At 37.4% G+C, this 27,896-nt stretch overlaps 1 protein-coding gene across 4 annotated transcripts; it reads left to right on the forward strand.

The window, feature by feature from the left end:
• Positions 1–1,856: 1,856 nt before the first annotated feature.
• Positions 1,857–26,093, forward strand: LOC111624784 (sine oculis-binding protein homolog). 4 transcript variants are annotated; one of them, XM_023367729.1, is made up of 4 exons: positions 2,553–2,643; positions 5,330–5,400; positions 12,707–12,959; positions 24,529–26,093. In XM_023367729.1, exons 3-4 carry the CDS (start codon positions 12,725–12,727, stop codon positions 25,905–25,907), a joined length of 1,614 nt encoding a protein of 537 aa, XP_023223497.1. In that variant the 5' UTR covers positions 2,553–2,643; positions 5,330–5,400; positions 12,707–12,724; the 3' UTR covers positions 25,908–26,093. The 4 variants fall into 4 exon arrangements, with proteins under 4 accessions (XP_023223496.1, XP_023223497.1, XP_023223498.1 ...); XM_023367728.1 differs by lacking the exon at positions 5,330–5,400 and having other exon boundaries at positions 1,857–2,643; XM_023367730.1 differs by lacking the exons at positions 2,553–2,643; positions 5,330–5,400 and adding an exon at positions 4,475–5,005.
• Positions 26,094–27,896: the final 1,803 nt, after the last annotated feature.

A 27,896-nucleotide genomic window follows, 5' to 3' on the forward strand; every position in this document is an offset into this window, starting at 1 on the left:
AGGGGATCATTAATATGTTTGATAGGTTACAGATAATCGAAATTCCGTTTAAACTCCTTATTAGGGTAGGGAATTATTACAATAGGAGCCTCTTGAGGAGAGAAAATTAACCATGCTTCTGCTCTATCAATTTCGTAGACGAGATATTAAAAATCATTGTTCTATAATTTGAAGAGCAGAAGAGGGTTTTGCAATGTTAATAATAAGATAAAGGACTTTAATTTGGCTTAAATAATTAAATTTTAGTTTAATATGTGTAAAAATAAATAAATAAATAGATTCTTTTTGTGTGTAAGAACCGTTGAAATGAGCTTAAAATGTGAATAAATTAAAGTGTACTTGCTTTAAAAAGTTTAATATGATTAATTTAAAATATGTAAAATGTTAAAACATGCTTTATGCTATAAAAATCATTCTAAAATCACATATACAAAGTTTAATATCATGATCACAGGACTAGAAATTGTAAGGGGATGAATATTTATTACTTTCTAAGGCTTATAAGTTCCTGAAATAGTAAATTATAGCCTTAAAGATTTATAAAACATTTAAATTACATGAATCCTTATATCTTTCTAAATTAGATATATAAAAATTACTTAAAAACTAATTTTAAACCATTAAAAGTATTTAGAAACATTCCAACAGAAGAAAAATCTATAGAAATGTTAACATAAAATCTCAAACAGGTTATTTATCTTCTTAAATGACTTTTAAGTAAAAGATATAAACATTATTATTATTATTATTATGGCACATTAAAAGAATAAACATTGATAAATCAACAGCAAAATATAGAAAAAGTGAGCAAAACTCGATTTATCGGGCTTTGTATCGGGTTAATCACCAAAAAAAAAAAAAAGTTTTTACACAGTTTTAAACGCCGTAACGACTAATATATAATAAAATTAATTAATAAAACTATCTTAAGCAGCAGAATATAAATCATTAAGTGGCCAGAACTTGCAGTAAGGCCTTAAAAAATGCCGGAGCGATCCATTGTGATAAAGCGGGCCGGAACTAAATCACAATTTCGCTTACAAACACGCTACTTGATCCGGAATTATGTACTTTTTTTTAGGAAAAAATATTCCAAATTTCTCGAAAAATTTTAATCTCTCGTTTTTTTCTATACGTGGGATGATTTATACGAAAAAAATAACCTTAATTTGGCCACAATTATAGACAATGTCTAGACGAGAAGACAGGTGATGCGAAGCAGGGAAGCAACCTATATATATATAAGTTTCACCCAGTTAACGTCGGTTCCTCCCCTTTCTAATTCGTGATTTTGTCTCCCTAAAAGTGGCCTTGAATCGTGACATTCAAAATTATGGAGAGAAGAGGCAGATGGTCTCTAATGGAGGGATAATTCTCGTTAACTTCTACCGGGCCAGTATGAATATTAAATAGCAAAATATCGTGACCTATCGTAAAAATTACTTATTATTTTTTAAAAATTTAATTAATTAATTAATTAATTGCAATTTGAGTTAATTTTTAATTAATAAATTTTAAATATTTAAAAAAGTTTTTTTTGAGGTGTGACTAGATTTAAAAAGTTAACAGTAGATGGCGAAGTGTCCACTTAACGGAATTTTTTTTAAATGTCGCGTTCTTGAATTTTTTATTATTTTAAATTTTTTTACGCTTAAAATTTTAAATTTTTTAAAACTTTTTTTTCTGAAAGAAAACAAAAAAAATTGGCCGATTCTTTTGCAATTTTTTACTCCGGTATGATTAACTAGCGACACGCCCTTCTACAAATACTGATCTGTGATTGAACGAATTTTCGGTTAAGAGGCTGCCTTTATGGCAGATGTACCTGTAGAAGCATTTTGATTGATACGTAATTATCTACAGAAGATATCTGCGCCATTTTTCATCCCGGACACTTTTTTCCCCCTCCTCTCATTTTAAATCTCGCAAATGAATTAATTAATTTGATTATTTATTTGTTTTAGCGATTAGAAATTTGTAAACAAACGACAAAAAACCGAATTTAGCTTCTAAACACGTTCGCTAATTTTTTTTCTATTTACAGTTTACGTCACGAAAAGGCAATCTTTCATTAAATAAACAAATAGGAATTTTTTTAAAAAACGGGCTCGACATTTTAAATTTTTTGCCGAATCGACGAGAGGTGGAGCCACGAGTGCATGACGGCGTAACGAATTAAAGCAGACGAACGATGATAAAATAAATTAAAATAAGCGAGCGGCCAGTTTTAATTGCAATTTTTAAATACGGCATACAAATGATTTTAGATGCATTAAAAATGACGAATAAAAAGAAGAAGAAAAAACTGCATAAACCAATGGGATCGGATGGCAAACGAGTTATCGAAGCGGGTTGACAGCAGCGCCTCGGCACCGGTGCGAGCGGCGTTAGCGGTGGATGCGCAGATCGCCGAGTAAAAAAATCGCGCCATGGTGTGTTGAAATGTGGTCTCGCTTAACAGCCATCTGTGTTCGACTGCGTGCTATCCGCCCGATCGGCAGCATGGCCAACTCGTCTGTGTTAGGGTGAAGTACCAGTTAAAGACGGCATCGAGCCATGTGCGCCGCGGAGAATTCTCCGAAACGCCGAGGCAAAGAGGACTGCGAAGCCGTCGTTAAAAAGGAACCGGAGGAAGATATCAAGGTAGATTATTATTATACCTTATTTTTTATTTTTTTTTTTATTTTTGAATTTTCCCTTTCTACTCTTCCATTTTCTATCCGCTCGAGTCTCCGTCTTAACAGTTCAATGACCGATACAGTATATGTAACTTTACCGAATGCGTAAACATTTATTATTGACTTTGCATGTAAACTAAACCCGTACTGTTCCCCGAATTCTCTAACCGGCCCGTAACCACAAATTTACAACTTAAAAAAGAAAAAAATTCTCTAACGTGTAGAGAAATTTATTTAGAAGAGAAGAAAGGGGGAACTTTCCACACACACACAAACACGCGCGCACACTCCGACTCCTCTGGTGTATTCTTTTAAAATTGAAGTGGGCGCAACCGATTCGAATTAATGCCCGGATCGTCACCTCTTAACGTTACGGAAACAAACTCCTCGCCTTCCTCGTAATGTAAAAGAGCATGGGATTGTAAGTTTTTGAATAACAAAACATCCCACCGGCTCGGAGCTCCGTAATGACGTGATTCTGAAGTAGCGAGTGATGTGCATTGATGCGGACATTAAAGCGATTGAGGTGACTTCGTTTGCATAGACTGCACCGTGCTGTGGGACCGTCACATAGATCTACTCACCCTTAACAGAACATAGCCTATAATAGATTTTTTATCGATTATAAAATCTTCTGTTATCGACTCGCTTATGCATCTCCATCTTTTTTTGATTTTTCGGTATCAGTTTTATGCATATAGGATAATGTATACTGTATAAATTTTAAACTGGATTTAATACGAAAAACAGGGGACTAATATATGATCAGGAGCCGCTAGAATTTATATAAATATATTCTCTAAGGGATCGAACTAAAATTATATTCAAAAAAAGATTTTTTTTTTGAATTTTTTAGTAAGAAAGATCATCCGTGACACAAAGGTCACGTACTAGTTTAATTTTGATATAAGTAAAAATTCTTTGATGAATCACGTAAAACGTAACCCAAATTGATTTTTAACGCTTCAAACAGGAATTTAAACATGCGAGCGTGTAGGCTATTTTGTTTATTATTCGTTTCCTAACTTACACTTGGTTAAATTCTGCATCTCTTGGGAGGAAGAAAAAAATAAAAAGTAAAAAAAACTCGCTTACGCAGCCGAGTTAAACATAAAAATCGTTGAAAACTCTATTAAAAGTGAATTAATGAAACTTGTTCTGATATATCTTTCGCAAAATCCAAAGATGTATTCGATATCAAGAGATATGAGTACATTTTTCTGAACAAACATCGCCTTAATAAAGCAGAGACCTTATAATTTCTATAAAGATAAGATAGTCACCATTTTAAGATTTAAATCTACCAAGTTTATATAAAGAATCGATAATCTTTGTCGATAAGTAGGCGGCGATTGTTTAAATCCTTTCATTTAGTTTACCAAAGTTAAGTCCTTACGTAGGCTCTTTATAAGCATCGTTATAGAAGAGGCTGTAACTCTTTTCTGCTTGTAAACGTGTTGCAATCAATCGTCAGAACCCCGCCAACGTTTTCGCGTGAACGATTTTTACTCTACTCGATTTAAATTATAATTGTGCCATCGAAACTACTACTACTACAATTAGGACCCGCCTGTAATCCGATCGAAGAACAGCTTCTAAATTGGGAGATCCACTTTACTTTAGAATTATGTAAGAGGATCGGGTTTCCATCGTTCAGTTATTCTTTGGCCCCGTATAGAAGTTGCGTTATCTACTCACTAATGGTTTTCCGGTCGTTGTCCACAAAAATTACTTTTTTTCTTCCTTTTATTGACGAAAGAGATCGATATCTATTGACATTCACCCCGGAATCGTGCTTGATTATCTATCAAAACATTTAAATCTCGCATCTCTTCCTACGGAAACAATGGGATTAGATGGCGATCATTCACTTCTAATCCGTTCCAAATACAAAAATGGCGTATTATATAGTGTATTTATAGTTTAGAAAGATTCGACAGTAGTTTTGTTAAGCTCGACACTGCGTAACTCAAACCCGGGACACGGCCTGTAAGAAAGGAACGTGACATTAAGTACGCCGTCCTGCTGCACGGGGGACACGCAACGGGTTCGTGTTACACACTGCCGGGTTATAACACTGTCTATTCTGTGGCTGTGGAGTCTCCTTACACAGCTACGAACGGTTGGTCTCCTGTTCCCTATATCTGCAATATTTCTTAGGACGGCTAAAGTTACTGCGTCGTGTCATTAGTCGAATTCTGTCGTTGGAAGACGAAAAACCAGCTTCAGGTTGCATCTAAGTCTTCCTCTACTCCAAACATCATCTCTCCGAGATACTAAATGCCCGACTCTGTTTAGGAGGCAGCGGAGAACGGCTCTTCAATCCGGTGAGTGTTTTCGTATCGAAGGACCTCTAAACCTTACGTTAAGGCTTACTAAAATACTTCACATTGCCGAAAATTCGTCTAATACTATATTATTTTAGTAATGGCGATTAAGGTTAGTGTATTTTACATAGAATATACATATATACACACATATTTACGTTCAAAATTAATAGTAAATATAAAGATCTAGATGATCTTCTCTTCAATCTTTCTTCTCTTTATATCTTTCTTTTTTCTTTCAATTTAATTTCCCGATTGACAGCGAATGATTGTATTTTCGATTTTGGCTGTTTCATTGATTTATTTTTCTTTTAAATTTAATAGCGTTTGCTAGATTTTTATCGAAATTCGACTTCCACTTACTAATTTGAAAATCTGATACTCCTGCTATTTGAGTAAGTAATTATTTGTTTATTTATTTCTAAATGATAAAAGGAAATTCTAAAATTCGTTCATAAAGAATGGTAAAATCGTTAAATAATAATAATAAATAAATAAAAATTAAAGGAGCCTGGATATGGGGGTAAAATGTCAGAGTGCAACTTCACAGGAGTTCCATCCCGGATTAGACCCAACTAAAAAACTGGCGCCTTTGTAACTGTTCTGTAAACAAAAATGGACAGTTGGCTTTTTTAAACAAGAGAAATCATGACAGCGCCTTGTCTAATTCATACTTGCTAGGATTATTGTTCCATTTTTTATTTTAAAAAAAATATATTTTTGACCTGTTAAATTCGAGCTTTAATTTCTATGAACGTGTATATATATTTTCTCTCTCCTGACATGTTTAGTTAGTAGATAAAGATAAAATTTATTTGCAGAAGTTTGCAGAGATTTACAGAGCTTCCGACTTTAATCCCTTTTCAATTCAACACAACTAATGTTATAAATTGAAACTTAATTCAGTAAGTGCAACAACTTTGTATAAATAAATTCCGACTTAATCCATCAAGTACTTATTTAAATTTTGAACTTTATTCTGTATATTATACAAAAATTTAAAGCTTTGTTTCGCAGACATAATAACAAGAATAAATCTTCAAAATCTGCACTATAGAAACAATATAATCAGCTCAATAAATTCACAATTACAAGGGATTAATCCTGATTAATCTATGCAATTTAGGAAGATTTAATTGAGAGTTTATGTAGTGGAAGGCTTGACCTTTCCAGGAGAAAAAAATCATTTTTTTTAAATTACAACTCAAACTGTTAAATCAAGAGCCCGTATAATGTACAGAGAATGTGAAACTTGAATCATCTTACAAGTGCAAAATCCTCCCTGTAAAAATACAAATTCGTGCGTAACCCCGCAAGTGCTGATACAAATGAATAAACCCAAGCTTTTCCCAACAATAAATAGGTTTACTTACATTCGAAATATCATAAAATTTTATGATATTTTAAAGAATTACCACAGCTCAAGTTAATTATAGAAGTACATAAAGAGCTAAATTGCTGATAGCATCAAATATCCAGTATACTATACATAGAATGGAGCTTAATATATTGCTTACACAACGGAGCCTATCTACATGACAGATTCGAATAACTAACGGCTAGCGTAAAGAAAAAAAAATAGTAATTACCCCCTTTTTGGCAGCCAATATTTACGTTAATATACAATTTTGGGCATAATAAAAAGTGCTAGAGTCGTGTTTGGGCCATTTATAACTCATCACTGGTTGAAGGTAACCACGTGGATATTTCGTTTTCGGGTTTATTTTTACACTTGTAACATTAAAAGTAAAAACTAAATGAACTGCCTACCACAGTAAGGTCATACTTTGAATAAATACATCCCTTCGTCACCCTTCCGCATACCTTTAAAACAAGCTTAAACTTCGCCCTCGCGTTTTGTCACCTTTAAACTCCTTTCGGGAGGTTAACGATAGTGTAAATTAGTAGCGAATCGGACGAGGCACAATTGCGCCACATTTTCTTCTAGTGTCGGTTTCCTACATCCAACTTACACGCAGTATTATAAGCAAGGGTATTTAAATTAAGAGATGTTAAAAATGGATCTCTCGGAAATACACAATTTCGGATTTCGCCGCATTTCTTTAAATACCTTAAGGAGAAATTAGCCAATTTATTTATTCATTTAATAATCCTCTTCCCCTTTCTATTGTAATTAGAGTAGAATTAATCACGTATAATGGATTTTCAAAAGAAAGAAAAGAAAAAAAAAAAAAACAATTTATATTTTTGGCAGTGTCTGTTTACATTGGCAACACTGTCGGCTCGGGATGCTTTCGGATGATTTGATCACATGACCATTATTGTTGTTATTATTATTATTTTTTTTAATTTTTATTTATTATTTTAAAGATATAAACTTTATCCGAGACGCACGACTCATAATATTTTTTTATTAATAATAATAATCCATCATGTTTTATAAAATAAAACTCACCGAGCAACCAGGATCTATCTACCATGTGGTACAGATTAAGTAGAAAAAGGCGGAGGCGGTTCACAAACCAGCTTCTTTCTCCGTTTTTTTCCCCCTTCTTGGTTTTTAGGGTGGGTGTAAAATGATAGTGGCCGATACTCTTACAGAAATAACAACGTCCCAGGGAGTGTTTTAACACTTGGCAACGAGCTACGAATGTAACTCCATCCCTCACCACCAAGTCGGGACGGCTCGTATAACGCCTCGTCATTTCTCGCGTTTGTACGAGATATCGACGTCACACGATCTTCCAGTCGGTCGAATAGGAGTTATTAAAATTCTAAATATCCAATTTTGACAAAATCTGTTTTCGTTTACTTCAATTTTAAAATAGAATTATATTTATATAGATAAAGAATGGAAGGTGAAAAAAATAATAAATTGTTATATTTCTTATATATACAGTATATAATTATAATAATAATAATACATATGACTTCACTTTCGAGCTAGGTGATTTGTCGATTACGTCACATCCACAAATTTTACTCACTTAATACGATCAAATTACAATTTAAAATTTAATCCTGTTTATTAAGCCGAATTTTTGCAAAAATAAATTTATTAACGTAGTAAATTTTTATTTTTTTCCGTCACGTGATCGGCTTTAAATTTAAAATTTGATCGGTACTATTCCCACGAGATGTGATGATGACGTCAGGAAAGCCTATTTTTGCCAAACGACGAATTGGTTTTTTTATTTTTTTCTTTTTATTTGTCGGATATGCCATTTTTTTTGACATAAAATTTATCTAATAGATAATTTATATAGTTTAAAAATACATTAACGTATATTAATTTCCTGTATAATAGTAATTCGTTTGTTTTTGTAATCGTTAATGACGTCAACGTGATCGTTTAAATTCAAAATTATCTCGTAATTTCGCGAGATCACGTCGTAAAATATATATATATATAAATCGAATGGTAACATAAAATCAATTTTTTAATTTTCTCGTAGTTAATCTAAAAAAAAGTACAACACGGTCATTTAAATATATTTTACATTATTATTATTTCCTAATAGCCAAATACTATTTGTCGTTCTCGTCTTCATTTCTCTTCGTATTTTAAAAATGGATTTTAAAAAATAAATTATTTTAACGTAAATTAAAGTTTAAAATAAATAAATTTTAATTTTAAATTTGAAAAGTTTCGAATTTAAAATCTCGCAGTTTCTCTCTTTAGGTCGAGATAGACTGCGAGATTCCATCTGTGTTATATTTTTAATTAATTTTTTTTTCATTTTAAAAAATAAATAAATAATAAACTATTAACTTAAAATTTAAAATGAAATCATTTATATTATTAAAAATATTAAATCTAACGACGATAATATATACATATATAATTTTATTTTCGTAATCAGACGACTGACCGATTAATGACGTCACATGACGGTTAGACTAATAAAAAGAGCTTTAACAAACATCTAACTTAATATGGGTGAAATGTTTAACAACATTTTTAAACATTTCATTGTCATATTTTGGCATTGGAATGATGTTTGACAAATTTCGGGGTCTTCCATGACGTCAGAGACAAGCATCTAAAAATAAACCCGGCATTACTAAAAATAAAACCAATTCGATTGGTTAATGTCTCGCAGGTGATAAATTCAGATCTTTTTAATTAACAATACTTTCTTTCTTAGTAAATCTGGCAAGATGGAACTACGAAAATATCAAAGGTCTAGAGTTTTGCTTCTTTCATTTATTTATAGAGAATAAACGGACTCTTATACCCAAAGGTCTGGCATAAACTGTGCCAAGAGAAACCAGCTTTTAAACTGGCGATGGCCGAATCAACCTCATCAATTAATCCTCATTAATTAAAGCACGGACTTAACAAGTGCCGATTAGGTGTTTCGGGATACTGTATTCAAATCCGGTTTAAAATATAGGCGAAGAACGCTTACGAGCTGCGATTCGGATATGTTTCTAGTCGAATTTGATGATATTTAATAAAATATACAACCCGATCACTTTAATATTGATCGAAATTGCTTGATAGGTTTCGAGGCATCCAAAATGGCCCCTCGCTAATCTCGAATGATACCAAAAAATGCAAGCGTTTGAGGGTGTAAGTCATGATTTAACTCGGTTTCGTGGGTGGACCGCGAAAAAGGATTAAATCACTGCAAGAATGGTTGAACAAAAACGCTGGAAAACATGTTTCGGGGTTAAGATTTTTGAATATGGAGCCGGATATTCTATTCCGGTCATTTCCAGAGAGGGAGTTTCCGCTTTCCAGTTTCACCACCTGCACCTCCTCCTCCTCCCTTCTTCTTCCTCGGACAGCGTAGCTCGATCGTAAATATTCATTACGAAGTTGGGTGTTTCCCGCCCGCACCTGCTCCGGCGGTCACGTGACGCTAGGTCATATTTCCCACACGCCATCTCGTGACGAGGTGCCATACTAGAATTAAAACCGGAGGATTTTTCTCCTTCTATGATAAATAAACATTTCCCGACTGCGCAGGAGAGATGATGATGAGTTGAAGGACAGTAACTTTATCCATTGACCCCATTCACATTCCTGCTCGGCTGATTCTAAAATTAACTTTCGCTTCTCTCTGCTGGTTTCCATAATTTTGTATCATTTATTGTCGTCCACGTGCAGCTGGAATTCTCGGATATGCAAATTTGCACCGTACGACGATTAGAATCAGTGGGTGCTCCCATTATTTCTAGTTAAATTTTTACGTGATTGATCCGAAACTACGATGATTAATCGGATGTATCCCGCGGTTCTTCTATAATTAAGAAACTGTGCATATGTTTTTAATTACCGCTTAATTGTCCTTCTTTCCACATTCGAATCGGCTAGACTCACGGAAGTCGTGAATAATGTGGGTCACGGGCACGGCGAAGTCTTCCAGCTACACCGTTCGCACCTAATTTCCACAATATTTATAGATGAAAGCACACAAAAAACGGTATTTAAACCCTTTTTTTCTCATCCCACACATTCTACACTTGTAAATTTGTAATTTATGAGTTGCCGTCTATCAAGTACGAACGGCATACCTGCTTCTAGAGTTAAGCAAAAATTAAAAGTAGAGGAATTTTTTTATTTTTATTTTTATAAAAAAAGAGAAGAATTTTAGCCCGACAAAGCGGCAACAACGAATAGGCAGGTTGTGACGCCGACAATTCAGGAAATCAATGTACAAACTTACAAGCGGCAGCGCTGGCTGATGGATCTTTTAATGGGAGAACCAAGGTCCACCGGATTGTAGTTATGGGGGGACTACCACGCCCCCGAGCCAGATACTGTACGGAGGATTCACTTTTACGTTGTAGCTAGCAAGCGGTAATGAAATATGACAGTACGCCCACAGAAAGGCAAGCTTGTATCTTCTCCCGTTAACATTGATAGCTCCCCGCAGCATTGACCGGCTACAGAGGTTTCTTAATGATCCGGCTGCAAGAAACATTATAAATCGCTGCACAACCATCACTCACCACCTTTCGGCCATTTTAAGCAGGATGGTACGGGGGATCGGCTTCAAAATACTTTAGGAATATTCGAAGATGGCATCCCGTATCACTTATCAAGCTTGATTTTTTCCAGAATGGTTCGAAACTTTTATTATTTGGTGGGGGAAGGGAGGGGGGAAAATTGCTTAAAATTATATCCACGTGTGGAATATATGCTCTGGTATCGGACGATACGAGATACATTACGCTTAAGTATAGCTTCTCCAGAAAATGGATAGTTTTCGGAGGAGAAGGGTGAATTTGAGTTGAAAGTTTTTCAGAGGACTTACTTCTATGTCTTTTAATTGTCGTCATTATCAGTTCTTCATTATCATGCAATAGTTTTGTGAAGAAATATGTGAAAACAGAAGACAGGAAGTTCTCTGTGGTGGGAATATGCCGCGAAGAAGAAAAGGATCCAATAGGAGGGGAAAAAATATATAATTCTTCGGCAACATCTTAATAAAAAATCCAATCAAACGCCTCGATCCCAGTTTTCGGCCACGCATGACAGACATGCAAACACCTGAGTAAGGCAAATACGGGGAAGTTATAAAAAGATGAAGAATATATGTATGTCTGCGTGTAATCTCACTTCCTCTGCTGCAATACCGCATCATTATGAGTGATAATAATAGACCGGCTGCACTTCCCTTAAGGGAGCATCCCGCGCGGGAATGACTTTGTCAACTCGTATCTACTCGTTGACCTTCTAGCTTTGTTTAATCAGACCAATTGTTTCTCCCACTAGATAAGCCCCTTTTTTTCCTCCTTTTACCCTCTTAAACAACTCGTGGAAATTATAGAGTAAATTAAATTTGCATAGCTCTCATTTATTTCCTGAAGTTCTTCCTGCTAATATATTAGCTGGACTGCTCTATTTCCGTTTATCCTCGAGAAATTGATTAGGTGCACCCATGGTCTTTCGTCTTGCCAGATATAACAGCTTAATCCACCGCAGCGTAAGACGTCTCGCGCCTCCTGTTTTTTGCATCTTAAATTAAATTTGATAAAGATCATTAAGGATTTTAATGTTTGGCCATAGTATTTTCAATAAATTTTCCTCCCGCAAAGCCCCTTTTATGGATAGATATTCGGGATGCGCTCTACTTAAATTTCAATCTCCGAAGATTGTTTTAGGTAATATTAAGCTGAAAATATCGATGAAGAATATGCAAAGACTCTCATTCGCCTTGCCATTACGACAATTAAGGTGAGGTGTACAATTTAAGAAGACATCAGGACAGACAAATGAATGGCCGCTCCGGTAAGGCTTCGGATAACAAATGAAGGTGCGCGCGTGCGATTAAGACGAGAGACAGGTGACAAATCACTGACTCTGTCACTCCTTGCACTTCGCCGCTGTTGTCTACGGTTTCTAGAAGGGATAAATTCCACCTGAATAATAACATCATTTGAATTATAAAGCCGTTAGTCAAATCACAAGCGCTCTTTTTACTCCTATCGTTCATCTTAATGAATTCTGCATAGCGTAATGATCGTGATCACGGGGTTTACTTTATTTTTAGTGTTTGCTGCAATTCAATTACGATATACCTTCAACGTTTTAAAAGTTTTAGAGATGGTGCGAGACGATAGATCCAATTTCGTTTCTTCACTTCTTGTAAGCTAATGAGCTTACGTCTCTAATCTTAGCATATATTCAACTAGTTTAAAGTACTTTGAAGTTGACGAAGCGTTATAACAGGGTAAAACTTTATTGTGGTTTCAATGTTTGATTGAAATATTCTTTTTTCTCCTCAGGATTATGCAGAAACCACTATGAACGAGCTGTTAGGTTGGTACGGATACGAGAAGGTCGACAGTAGAGACACGCAAGGTCTCAATCTGCAGCACTTCTCCTCCGCTCTGTCACCTCTGACGTCGACTTCATCCACACCTGAACTCGGTAGCGGTTCGGAAGATGTGGGTCGTGACCTTCCCTGCACGAGTAGACCTCCTACGGCCGAACTCTGCACAACCGGTGGAAGAAGAAGTGGCAGTCCGCACTCGGAAGGTGAGGATAATTTTTCTCTTGGGATGGATTAATCAATTTTAAGGATAGGACTTAATCCCATCGACCAAATATTAGCAGAGGCAATATCCTATAGCCGTTCGCCTTCCTGAGAGTCCTTTTCATTCTCGTTCTTCCTGAGGATAATTTTTTTCTCTGATGGCAGATTTTTCTCCCACAGAAATCAATCATTAAATCTAATTATTCAGACCTTGTATAGATAAAACATTTTCACCTCTTCACCTCGAGAATGTTAAATTATTCTGTCAGAAAGTTCTTATTGTTTGAGGAACAATAAGGTGCTCTCTTTTGTTTCCATTGCTAGAGATGGGAAATCGTTGTGCAACACTCCTAGGTGTGGGAATTTGTGTAGTTAAGTGTAACCAAGTAGAAGTTTTTCACCAATACAAACAGCCCCCTGTTTTTTTTTTATTCGGTCGAGATGATTGTCACTGGAGGCACACTCAAGGCGACTCATTAAGAATCTTTTTAATTAAATTTTAGTGCTTTTTAAGTGAGGCCGGGCATATAATTAATCCCACAACCTCTCGCCGAATGGGCCTCCCGAAAGCCATGAGTCTCAATGCACTGTTTTTTTATAGCTTTCTGTCTGCAATAAACTGTTAAAAGCTGCATTTTCTATGTTTAGCCGAATGTATGATTGTGACTTAATTTATGTAACAATTATTGGAAGTGTTAGTTTCTCGCTCTCCTTATAGAAGGGTATTGATCTTTACCCGGTTATCAAAGTCATTCGCCCATTTAAAGATGGAAAAGAATAAATCGCACGTAGAAGAGAATGGAATAGGGAAAGATTGAAATATGGATTTGTCCCATTTTCCCAGGTGATAAAAGTAAAGTTACGATATTATACGAAGAGGACAAATTCGCCGATTTTCGGTTTAGAAAATGCAGCCGTACACACCCTAAAGCGAGCGTTACACTCGTGTGACGCATGTTTATATATCACCCTAGCTTCCAGGGAAGTGAGAGGATCGTGTTACAAAGAGTAAGGACAGCACAGACTAAAACAGGCCATTGCCAAGCCACATCGCGGACGATATACTCAGACTTGTAACTATACCTGGCTTATGTTTTCGCTTGCCAAACGTGTACGCTCGTAATCCAATCCGCGACTGAAATAGTGCAGGCCCACTTGTGCCAGGGATGTTGGCAAGGGGGTGCTGAACAGCTGTGATACCCAAATAAACTTTATCCGAGATAGTGGGACGTGCCAGTGCAACATGAAGCGCTTTTCTCCTTACGCAAGGCGAAGTACTCTAGCATCTATTAATTGGGCTACGTACGATCCAGAAACGAATTGAATTAAGGATGGTTCCGCTTCTGTCGTAACAATATTTAATTATTTACCCTCTTCATTGCTAAATTTAAATACATCCTCCCCGTGTCTACTTGGTGATTTATTTTTTATTTATCGATTTCTAAGGTGTATTTTATGTCGAAATTTAAGATAAACCGCGATCTCGCGCCCGCTTCAAGGTGCATGCATACCTTCACAGTCGTTCGATCCAGTCGAGAGATTTGCTTGTATCGAACAGGGCCTAGTTCGGCTTCATTAATAAACTTACAAGCAAGATTTTCTAACCGGGCGAGTCCTATATTTAGAGGAGGCGCGAATGAGTTAAAACCGATTATGATAATTAATTCATTAACGTCAAATTTATCAATAGCATCAATAGGAAATGGGTTTAAAGACCCTAGATAAGAATTTTAATTGTAGCAACATCGCGCCGACTAATTAGACCCTAACGTAAAAAATTGCCTGGATGCATTGTGCTATTATTATTTTTATTATTATTATTATTTAAGAATCGCTAGCTCTTTCATAATACATCAAAAATGCATCTTTTTTCCCCCTCCCCTCCTCCTCCACCTCCTCCTCCTCTCGGGCCATGCCTCGTTGTCCTTCCTGCTCTAGAAAAGGGCCTTCGGGAGTGGGTGCTCGAATCCTTAAAAGGTAATAGACAAGTGCAAGCAGCCGACGGCCCAGTTCAGAAAGATGCTTCACCCTTTGTGCTCGTGCGTCGTAGAACCGTCTGTCAGCGCTGGTCTCCGCTACTCTACAATTAATGTAATTATAAAGTAGCCAGGGAGGAGACCAGCCGCCTGCCCGCAGGTGACATGGCAGCAGGATTTATGGCGGGCGGGGAGGACCGCTTCGTGATTCTCCCATCCTCAGAGTCACCACGCCTCTCGCTCCTTCGGCCTTGCGTGCTCTACTATTGTTTTCCAAAACTTATTCAAATTTCGACTAGCTTTTCGGGTAGTTATTATCCAGGGTTGTAATTCTACCCTCGCCTTCCTTTTCGGTCATCGACTACAGGGGGACCAACAATGAATTTCCCCCACCCTGTTGGCACCTGTGCATGTTTCTGATTTTAATTATTGTTTAACCCCTTAATCTATTATTCTTATATAAAGGGGTGGAAGGCCGAAAAAAGGGCACGCTTCTTTTTTTATTATTTTATTTTGCTTTTAAATAATATCTGCCTTATAAACTGGCTTTAAACTGTCTGATTTAAATATATACAAGAAGCAAAATGCCTTTTGATTATGAAAATGTTGGAATCTAAGTACTTCGATGAGAAATGTTGGCGTTTATCTGCTCCATGCTGGTACTCAGTCGATAAATCTTAAGAATGTAAATTTTTTGTAAAGGAGTTTGACGTGAAAAGGAAAAATTACACTCACTAATGAAGTGGAAAAACAAGAAGATAATTAACTCTCGTTTTGCTTCTCCTCATCTCTCAACTCGAGCGAAATTAGTGTAGAAACGTGCAGCTGTAGTCGCAAAAAGATTCCATTCGTTGCGTTTTGCATACAGAATATCTTTAGTTATTCAACACCGGATTATCGAGAGTTACGGGCGGATTAGAAAGGCGCACTCTGTCTTCCCCTTCTGGAATCTTTACTCCACCCAAAACTGCGCTTCTCCACCCAAAAATTCATCGAATTCGCCATCGAATACGGTCTAAAAATATCCGAAATCTTCCGAAATATCGCGAAAGTTATTTATGTAGTAAAAGCTAAACGAAGATCGATTCATCGGGATTTTGAGTGACTGGAAAGAGAAATCGGAACAGATGCACCGACGAAAGAGGTTACAGATGTTAGCAATAATCTTAATGGTTGTATTTTGTCCCACTTGACATGTTTAGATGGCAGTGTCACGTGTGGCCCACTCGTCATTCTCCAAAAAACCCCGCCGACATCTATCATTAGATCTGGATCGGCTAAAGTAGCTAGCGTGATTCCCATTCAGCCTCTCGTTTTGGTGAAAGTCGAGAAGTCAGCTTCACCCCTTTTTTGTCAAGCCAAAGGCTTCTAGCAGTAAAGGAGTAAGGTCACATCCTCGCCGTTTAAAATCTTAGTGCCATGGAGCATCGAGCCGTTATCTAAAGCCATTTGGTAGTTTGCGCCCCATTTCTCGGACAAGAATTAATTATCGGAAGCGAAGAAGCACCCTGCAAAGACAATCTGTTGTTCGTCTGCAACATAACGTCTCAAGTTAATACAGTAATACGAAACGACTTATCTGCACATTTCTCGACTTGATGAAATCTTGAGGGTGTTTTTTTTTTCGTGCTCTTCTCTTTTCCAGAGCCCGGTTTGGTAGAAGTAACTCGATCCGACCCACGAAACAGAGAGGAAGCTCGGATTACTCTGCTTCTGGGAATTCTAATGGCGTCAGAATTTACGGAAAGGTCAAAAGAAATTTGTCATCCGACTGATAATTCTGACGCATCAATAGTTGTGTCTCGGCTGATAAGTTTTCGATATAAAGTTGTTTTACTGCACTTCCACTCTGGAAAGAGGAGAAGCGGGGATCCGATAACGGAATTTTTCTTATTGTCAAAAATCTGATCTGACCGAATAAAATAGACGCATTTGTCCAATTCCGAGGTTTTTCTTCCACTCCGGGGGCCGCAACAAGCTCCTTCTTCACACCAGCTCGGGTTCATCCACGGGCAGAAAACACACGAGGTGACTTGGATCTGGATTTAGAACTCGCATCCGATTGTTCGCCGGTCCATTTTCATACGAAAATTTAAATTTCTGATGCTATTTTATCCAAATTTAATTGGTAGAAGGAGAGTTTTTACGATTTCGAAGGCTTCTATTGGGTTTTAAATATCGCTTGATCAACTTTCTTCCATTAATACCACACAGATAGATTCATCAAATCTTAGATGATGATTGATGCTTCCTTCGAAATTCGATCGTCCTGTAGATATTTCAGCATAAAAAAAGAGGTTTTAAACGTCGGTCTGACATACATTTTATTATTAGAAAATTAATTAATTAATTTTTTACTCGGTCCATCTACGTTTTATGAGTCAAAATGAACGATCGGAAGCTGTTTACGTCTCGTCTACTCGGGACCTTTTTATCGAAAAGCATTCGTCATACACCAATACGAGAGGCTTGTTTTAGGGGTTATTCGATATTAGTTGACCTCTTACTTGAAGAGCGTTCCACTCCCGACTCCACATTTCTAGAATTTTTAACGATGCAAAACACAGTGAATCGGTTGTTAGAGAAGGGGAAGCAATACTTTTTTATATATATATACACGTATTAAAACGAGTTAACGATTCCTCTGTAGGAATAATCGAAGCGCAAACACTTATATGATACGAAAAAACATTCTACAGCATCATTAAGAAGAATATGGATGGAGTCTCCTAAACTTTGTTTGGATAAATGAGAAATCTTTCTTCCTTTCGACAATAAATGCGTGTAGATATGTATTTTAAAAAACTACGTCCCCCTCTTTTGCAAATTTAGACGTCAGGTCTTTGTGTAAAAGAAATCAGAGACTCGGGCCATCTCTTATCAGTTTGTTTAGAGTGATTGATATTAGAAGATAATTATCTTATCCTTTGACGGATGCAGAGCATATTTTATATCAGATACGTATATATCTACAATCGATACGTTTACTATAAGCTTCGTTTAATCTTCAACCCCCCTAACTAGCTTAAACATATCGGTGGATAAACATCACCTCCCCTCTCTCCATCAACTGTTATGCTAACCCCTAGAGGGTTGCTTCCCAAAATCAGTAGCTAGTATTGAGCATCAGGGTGCGGTCCTTCTACCTATCAACCTGTCAATATCGGTTACTCCTCCAAAAGGCGTCTAACGAGATTTATCAAAGGGGGTGGTACGCTCGGGACCCAGTTACGATGATGCATCTACGAAAAGAGCCGAAGGAGGCTCGAAAGTTGGGAGGCAACTCTTAAGTGAAATGAACTTCTTTTTCAGTTAGGTAATTGAAAGTTATATTTTTACATAACCGAGACGAATTTATTGGCATCGAATCGTCTCTAATTTCGTGTCTCATTGGCATAAATATGTTGAATTTCTAGTTCTCAGGAAGTGGGCAGATGCACGTTAATACTGCAGATACACTCCTTAAGTTTTTAACATTTTGACAAATATTTTAATAGTGTCTGTACGGCTCGTTTGTGCAGAATTTAAACACGCATAATCCCCTCTTTTTTATTTATTTATTTAAAGAAAGCTAGTTTTAATTATCCCTAGAGTTGAAACCTTAAAAAAAGAAGAAGAAGGAAAAAACTGACTTGTCCTGTAGACGTTAATCAGAGGGTTGTGATAGGTAGAAGGTTGGCTAAACTCTTTTTAATGTAGGCGTAAGTCTGTCGAATGAAGAAATCCATTACATTAATTGGCCCCCTAATTTGGTGGTTCCAAGTAACTGCGTGTCACACGACAGAATGTAAGCAAGTAGCAACTCGACTAACAGCTACCTGTTGTACGCCACTTCCCCTCTCCCCTTCTCTGTGTCGAGCATATTGATGCTGTCCGGGCCAAGGGAGTAATGCGTCAAAAGCCTGTCAAGTCTGTTTGACCCCAGGCTGGAATTCTGGCCTCGCCCCCGGAACCAATCCAGTTCTGCTCTTCTACCCCCGTTCCCCCTCCTACCTGTACCTGGACAGGTGTTTGTGTGGAAGACCTAAAATGCATTTAACATGACCTTTTCTGATAGCTCTTAATTTGATAAGGTTGTTTTTCAAAAAATTGGAAGAAAATTGTGGAGAAAAGTGATTGAAGAGTGAAGTGTCGGGGTTACTTCTTCCATCCTTTAATATTGGGCATCTTACACCCGAATATTAAAGGATTTGGAGTTGAATTCGCGTAACCTTTTTTCCGTTTTACCCTAATTTTATTTTTTCTTTATCTATAAAATAGCCAGATCGAGCAGAAAATCACGTTGTTAATAATTAGGCTATACTTAAATCTCTTGGCGGAAGGTAAATTTCAAAGAGGTATAAGGGTAAAGCGTGTCTAAAACCAGACGTTAGAAGAGAATTTCTGTATATTAAACGGATCAAAACATTCAAATAAGCATTTAATAAGCTGAGAATGCGAATTTGTATATCAGAAAGTATAAATTTCTTTACAAAAATTAGAATTATTTAACGCCTTAAAGTGATTTTTGCCATGCGAATCTTAGAAAGGACCTCATTACTTGGAGGCTCCAGGTTCTTCACAGAAGTGTCGGACGTTACATAACCCACTGGAGTCGCGTTCGCGAGTCGTTCGAAGGGCCCAGAGGAGAAGTATTTGAAAGGGTTGGCCCGCCAGAGTGATGATTAATGCTAGCCAAAGAGAGGGACAATGCCAAACATTCCGTCTACAGATGATGATGATTAGAGAGGCGTACACAAAAAGAAGAGGTGTGAGGTCATCCAAATGTGGGCTGCAGGCGCTGGACCGACAATAGTACTGGCTCTTATTATTGGTTGATTACCGGTCGGAAGCCAGAAAAGCGAATGACGTCCGGAACAAAAGGCGCGATTTTGGAGTTCTGCGAAATATGGACGATAAAAATAAGGCTGTTACGAAAGCGCTTTGTGCATCTCTTCGCAATGACAGTCATTCAAGGAGATTTGTATTGATTGTCGAGGAAAAACTTGCTTTATTCCTCTCTCTCTGCCTTCTCTCTACTTTTGAGATAAACAGCAACACATCCCAATTTTAATATTGTTCTAAACTGTTTCGTGAGTTACCATAGGTTAACCCAGTTGATTCAGAGTTGTTAAGTGGTTAAATTTTACTTCTACGTAACAAAATAAGAAGAAATAACCACGGAAAGTATGCTAATTTTTCCATTTTCAATAGAGGAAAGTAGCCCTCTCGCTCAGAAAATCTGAATTTAGCTCACAAGGAAGGCGAACTGTAGGCATTGAAGAGTTGAAATATCGATCCAGATGAGGGTGAAAAGGCAATATCTTAATCGTCTAGACGTAACTTTTCTTAATTTCCTTCTACAAGTTTGTAAAATGTAAAGAACTAAACAGAAAACAAGCATTTTTCTCTAGCGATCGACAAGTACTTTTTACTGAAGAGTTACAGTACTTGGGATAGAGGATGGCGCCTGTTAGCCGTTAGTTACTTTCACTCGAAACTTCTTTAATCTGTAAACTATCCGGTTTTATAGCTTCGCAGTTTATAAATGTGAAGAAGTAAGTTCAGTTGCTGTTTTTCCCCATTGCGAATAACTTCATTAGACCATCTTACAACTCGTTTTACGGATTACTACCCCTTTATACGCTCGTAAAGACACTTTTTGTTGGTCGTATCTGACGGATTTCCGTTTTATATAACCTTTAAAAGTGCGTCTGTCAAGCTCGATTTGAAATAAATGAAAGCGAACTTTCTTCTACAAGCGAATCAATTAAACGACATCAATAGTAAGAAGATTAGTACCTCAAATAAAGGGAGATCGGAGGGCCCATTTTTTTTTTAAAGTAAAGAATTGGATCTAGAGGCCTACTGAGTGAATTAGAAGAGGAATGTGCATGCGACAAAAGGAAAGCTGAATAACAAGATTATTAAGCTCTGTAATTGAAGGACTCATTAAAAAAGTCATACTTGACAATTGAACTACGTTGATATCTTTATAAAATGGTCTTTATCGTGTCAGGAGAATGGTACCATCAGCTATTTTGTTACCAATTATCCTAAATGAATATGTATTAAAAAAAATAAATAATAACCAAGCCGCGACCCTTTGTCGCCTTGTTTATTTTAATAGAGTTCAATGAGGCTATAATCTTTCTTAAACCCTCATTTTCTTTGTTTTTTTTTAAGCTGGTAAGTGCCTTCCACTAAACCACTGTTCAGACTACCACCCCTTTTAGTCCATATATATATATATATATATAATTCTTTGTTTCAAAGTGAATTTTTATCCTCCTTGTCTTCCAGGGACCCCTTGAGTTTTCTACCTCAAGTGGGGCCTTGAGGTAGAAGACTCGTTTGTGTGAGGCTCTTAAATTTCGTGGTTTCAAAGTCTCCACTTGTAAACCACGAAATTTAAGAGCGTAAACGTAAAAATTTCCATCATTTAGTGTGAAGAGAGCTACCAGTTTTTTATCCTTTTTTTTGTTATTTTCTAAATGAAATTTATTATTAAGTCGGCGATTGCGCTTTGTCAACGGAAACAAATCGGCACAGCACACTACTATCAAACCTCTTATTATCTTTAGTAGCGAATCAAAAATACGAATCCATTGTGCATCGACAGGAAATAGGAGGCATCGAGAGTAGCGATGCATCAATCGACGAAATTGTCAGCCGGGAGTGGGTGAATGAATGACAACCCCTTAAAGGGATGCGAAACTTTTTTGTTGAGGAGAAGGACACCCGCTGATCCGTACCGTAACTAATAATTGTTGCACTTCTCACCTGCTAGTCCTCCCCCGCTGAGCTTCTGCACTCTTTTCTGCTAGCCAATCACGTGATCCGACTGGTTGGAACTAACATCTGTAATTATGGCTCATTACCTTATAATTATATCGGTGTTTAATCAGCCCCCTTTTTGCTGCGCATGCACATTTCGGTCATAATTAGTGGGCCATTATTGTCAGCTTGATGCATCGTTCTTCTCTACATGCAAAAAGCGTGATTTATATCGGGATGTCTCGGCTGCTGAGAACACGACAAAAAAAAAAAAAAAATCTGGCGTCGATGTCCGAAGGCCAGAACCCTTTTATTGATTACTTTCACTTCTATGGGAGGATGTGGACCGCCTTTGAATCCTGCCTGGACTCTTCATTAATTTTCTTTATTTCAACGTCTTTACTAACTAATCTAATGGCGGTATCTGAAATCCCTGCTCTTTCTAAGATCCCTTCTGAACCATATTTGTATATTGTGGCACTTCACAACCAATCGGCTCATTCTGTGTATATTCAAACTTGATTGTATACCAATCACTTAAATTATATGCTGTGGAAATGCTTTTTGAATGATTATTAGTCATTAAAGAAACTGTAAATTGACTTTCGAGAGGAGTTTGAATCATTGATTCGGGCTCAAATCTTATCCACAACGTGACTTATGGGTGGTTCGGATCTCCGTGCCTTTCGTGCTGATTCTGTAATATAATCGAACTTCGATTGAGCTCCTCATGATTCGTCTCAAAACTGACACTAAATCGAATGTGGCGCTAAACGGAAGTACCTCAAACAACAATAATTATACATAGTAATGAGTTCGACACGAGTTTAAAGGTTGGTAAGTCGAAGGATTTTTTGTTATTGTTTGCAATGCGGTAAAGGATACTAAAGGACAACTTGCATATTTATTGACGCTATACGAGAGTGACACTATGTTCAGTTTGGTTAGTCCTACTTATAATGGACAAAACAGAGATAATTGCATACAGCTGATGCCTCGTAGTGCCCTCTTCAACAAGTTATAATCCTAATTAATAGCAAAGACCGCCGTGCGAAAAAGAATCCACCAGTTTAAATCCAGGATGCATTCTACCATTCCATGATTCTAAAACAGAAAATTTAGCCTATCGTTTTGATATATTTTGAAGTTAGAATGAAGCCTGAAGGCTAACGAAATGCAGGCTATACATCGTCTATTCTGAAAGATCAATTGTTAAATCGTTTTAGTTGGACTTTTATGAGCTAAGATAAGGGGGAATGTAAAAAAAGGCAGTCTATAAATTACCCGAGAGAAGAATTTCACAATTTTTATCATCTGAAAAACATCTGGTCCAAATGTAGAATAAGGACCATCAACTCGAACTGGAGGGTCTTTTAGGTTTTAAACACGCCATCTCTTATAGAGTTTAAGGGCTTTTGATCAGATGAATTTAAATAGAGATAGAAGAAAGCCCTGAAAACTTTAACCCGAAAGGCCTCACCATTCATAGCCTGGCTCTTTACCTTAATCGACCTATACATATCTTCACTCAAACTTATAATTTGGCCAAAAGGACACGAGTCGAACCTCCCCACATTCTCACTATTTGAATTTCTTAAAAAGGGCCATTAGCGAAGAGCCTCCAACAGCCGGCAGAAGCAAAGAGGAGGGATAGAATTATTCTCACGAGATACCGAGGGGAATCGTTATTAATTATGCGGGATAGAAGGCCCATTACGTATTCCTGACCATATCCCAATGGAAACACAGACGGAGAATCTCTCAATAAATAAATCACAGAAAATAAGCAGAGCGTAGCCTATTATTTCCTTCTGTAATGAAGCAACAGGTACGAAGGTGGGGAGCGGAGATGAGATAGTGTGGACGCCTCTTAAGGCGATTATAGCCCTCCCCACGGGGACCGAACCGGACTGGAACTCTGCTGTTCGTGACTGCCAACATTCGGCATGGTCAATGCCAGAGCAAATGGGAAATTACATTGTGTCATCGCTCCCCTTCTCCTTATTTATTCTGGTGCCAGCCAGTCGTCTTCCACATTCTTAAATGTTTCCCATCCCGCTTTTTACAGGTGTTTTAGCTCCTCTCTTAATAGGATCATCTTCGTTGGAGGTTCTAACGGTCCTTTGCTACATTCTAAAGTGCAAACCGCGAGAGTCGGAACCCCGATTCAAAGCCTAGAGCGGAACTCGAGAGCGACGGAAGTCTTTATTTTCACTGAAATTCAAAAAAAGAGGAAGAAATAGGGAAAGAACGAATATAAGCGCTAACGTTTTTCGAGTGAAGACTCAATTTGCACCCTTGCCTTAATCAAAGGAAGCGGTTATAAATCAAAAACACCTTTTTGTCTCCTCTAATTCTATAAAGAACATCAGGAAAAGCAGAAAGCGGCGGATCGGAAGAAAAAAAGTCTCACCTCCTCCCACTTCTCTGCTGCTTCTTTTTTCCGATGCAAACTTTTCGACGTTCATAGCTCTGGATGCTATTATTATGTCATTTATCATTTTTGTGAATTATTCTCTTTCTGCTTTCTGGCCAAATTCATCAAACGCAGGAAGGGGAGGGATGTCGAGATCATGTTTATGACATAATCGAAGAATGAAAATTCTTGTCCTTTTTCCCCTTCTGTTCACAACGTTCAATATATCTCCCTCTATATACCCTACTCTGCGCACTGTGTTCTCTTTTTTTAAAACACAATAAGAGCTTCTCTATGGCTCGTTATGCGCTTTTCAAATGGTGGTGCTGCTGCTGCTGCGGCTTTTATGGTGCTAGTCGTGACTAGTAGCTTTATCCCGAACTGTTGAGTAAATGTTAGTTTAATTCAATTTTTCTTTTGCAGATTCTGGACACGGTACTTCGGGTTGCATCGTATGCGCTTGGTGCCAAAAAATGGGCATGAAACTGTTCACATTGAAGACGACCAACGGTAGTAAGGCCTTTTGCAGCGAATTGTGCTTCACCCAATGCAGACGAGCTTCGTTCAAGAAAAACAAAGTGTGCGATTGGTGTAAACATGTACGACACACGGTTAACTACGTTGATTTCCAAGACGGAGAACAACAACTTCAGTTCTGCAGTGACAAGTGCCTCAATCAATATAAGATGAATATTTTCTGCAAGGAGACGCAGGCCCATCTCCAAATGCATACACATATAAAGGAAGCCGCCTGTAAAATGTCACCCAACACGTCCGTCAATCTCATCACTCCGGATTTGTGGCTGAGGGACTGTAAAGGCTATAGTGCCAATAACGGACACGCTCACTCTATGACCGAAGTAGGAGATAACCGCGAGGAAGTAGTTGCAGACGTTACGCCTCCCCCGGCGGAGGAAAAGACCAATTCGGACGCCTATAAGCATAGAACTAAAGATAGAAACGATAAAACACGGAAATTGGGAAAATTACCCCCTCGCCACCATCCTAAAGACACCAGAGCCGATACCCCACCCCATTCTCGACTTCCTAATAGATCGCAAGTATCGTCTACCCCTCTGCCAAGTTTCTCACACAATTCCCTATTAAACGGACCATCTCCGGCTCTTTCATCGTCGCCCGTGGGGTTGTCTCCCCGTCCTCCCCCTCCCCTACCCCCACTTCCTACTTCTCTAGGTCTGGATCCTCTTAGACCGCCCTTCTATCCACCTGGATTATTACCCCGTCCTCTCAATCTGCACCATACCGACAGCTTGTTACGAAGTCAACCGTGTCTCGGGGTCAGACCCCCTATTCCACCACCGCCCTGGTTCCTTCCTCCTTACGGTAACATCCCCCGTCCTCCGTCTCCTCCCCAACCTCCGACTTCTCAACCTCAGTCTCTTCTCCCTCCTTCTACGGTGATAGTCCCTTACCCTCTACTTCTACCGTTACCTGTACCCATTCCTCTGGTTGTGCCGTTACCTCTAAACTTGTGGATGGAGAGACTAAAAGAGATGGAAGCTAAGAGAGAACAAGAGCGTGACGTCAGTGACGATAAGGTGATGGAAAGGAGATCGGGGGGACGGGCGAGAGGACATAGTTCGCGAGAGGAAAGATCGCCACGGGTTGCCACCCCGAACTCCGAAAGCGACGACGTCGAGGATTCTTGCCTTCCTCGTGACTTCTCTAAAACTAGTAGACAAAGCTGGACAATGTCCAATAGACAGGACGACAGTAAAAGATGTAATTCCGACCCTTTGGGCGAAAACAGCAACAAGAGGAAATGTCTACACTATTCGTGATTTTTGTACATAGTCTTTTTGTACAAGAATTTGGTGTAGTTTGTATATATATTCTGTCTCGTGTATGTTTACAGATGGGATGTGTCTGTTGTGATAAAATATACAGTTGTTGGTGGAACGGTTATGTGTTTATACTGTACTTTTTTATTTTTTAAATTATACACAAATCTATACAGCGGATACGGAATAAGACATTGTTATGTTGACAATTCCCGAATTTACAGAATTACGCGAGATTTGCGTTTAATTCGCATTCAAAAATTGATTGATGGACTGAATCTCGGCACGAAACATTCCATTAAAATAATAATAATAACGTGAATGTGAGAATATTGATACCATAGATTTCCCATGGCTAGGGAGAGAATTCTTAAAGAGGTTTAAAAATATAAAAGAGCTCTTAACGTTTCCCTATCCCCGAGATTTCCAGCAGAGTTACGAGGATTGACGTTTGTCCAATTTGCAGTAAATTATAGATAAAGACGGCTCGGGGTCCATTTCTTTACACCCACTCTGTCAAATTTAGATAGGATATCTACCATTAATATTCCACCACAAAAGGCACGAAGCCATTTCAACCTATTTAAAACATCATTTGCAGGTTGTGCCACGTTTTCTAAGCGCGTAACCATTATTATTTTTTAAAAGAATTTGTGGCAAATTTTTTAAAGCATTTACTAAGACATTTAGAGCGCGAGAAGTGTTTACGTCAATAGAAATGCAGAGTTCGACATCCACCCATTTGGACTTGTGCCCGTTGTGCCTCTTGGCCCAGCCTTCTTTTGTGATGTAGGCAGTAATTTAGTGGAGTGTATGGTGGGTGGATATCGGTCGCGCGGGAGGGATCCTTCAAAGTGTAAGAAGAGAAATTAAAGGATAGGAATCGTCGCTTTCTCTAGCTACTGCCGGTCCCTACATATATAAATGAAAAAGCACCTATCCTAAACCAACAGGAACCTTTATTTTACGACATTTATGCATAAATTAACTAAGTTTTAATGTATGAATTCGGAATATAACAGTAAAATGCGCCGATAGATGCTCTTGTTAGAGGTATTACACATCGATAACAAAGGCGCATTTAGGGTTTTTATCAATGTTTAATAATTTTTAAACACACAGGAGTTTCCCACGATTAAATAAAAGGGGTAGCGGGTCTAGAAATCTCCGAAGATATTACTTAGAAAATTACAAATGGCGTTTACCTCCCGACAACAGATTACACACTTTACAGTAAGCTACTTGAAAGTATTTAATTAGAGGCAATCTGCGCGCTTTCGTTTCAATCGATATCTAGAAAATAAAGAAGCATCGACGTAATTAGACGAAAATATTTTATATCTGGACACGTACGATATGTTGCATCCAATCGATAAATAAATAAGAAAAGAAAGAGAAGAGGAAAGTTGAAACTCGGAATTTGAAGAGATTGGTCGAAACAATGTTTTGTATTTCGCTGCAGATCGCTTACACGCTACTTAAATCGATAAAATGTATACAAAAATCGGTCTTAATTTTCATTTTTAATCATTTTTTTAAAGTGTCCGCCATTTTTTTTGTTTCTTTAAATTTTGCGCTTTGTCGGGTGGCAAATATTCCCGTTTTATGTAGTACTAAACAAATTTTCTCGCTCTTATGTAAACGTTTGTAAAGTTTAAATATCTTCTCGTTAAAATTAGGCTTAAATTTTCAAGACATAAATAAATGTATTAAAATAGGTACGGATTGCGAGACAGATTTTTTTTTTCCTCCAAGTTTTTATTTTTTTAGGTATTCAAAAATTGAGAAAATTATTAATAGATAGTTAATACATAATTTAAATTTTTAAAAATTATTTAAAAAATAATATTAATTTTTAGCGAGCCAAACGATGAAATAACTTGCCGCTACCTGGTGAGCAATATTCTTAACATTTTTCTTTTTTCCTTTGAAAATATTTTTATTAATTATTTTTTACGAAATACAATAAAAGTATTATTTTTTATAATT

This window comes from Centruroides sculpturatus, unplaced genomic scaffold (genome assembly GCF_000671375.1).
Source record: "Centruroides sculpturatus isolate CEXI.00-Female unplaced genomic scaffold, Cexi_2.0 scaffold330, whole genome shotgun sequence".
NCBI classification, from domain to species: Eukaryota; Metazoa; Arthropoda; class Arachnida; order Scorpiones; family Buthidae; genus Centruroides; species Centruroides sculpturatus.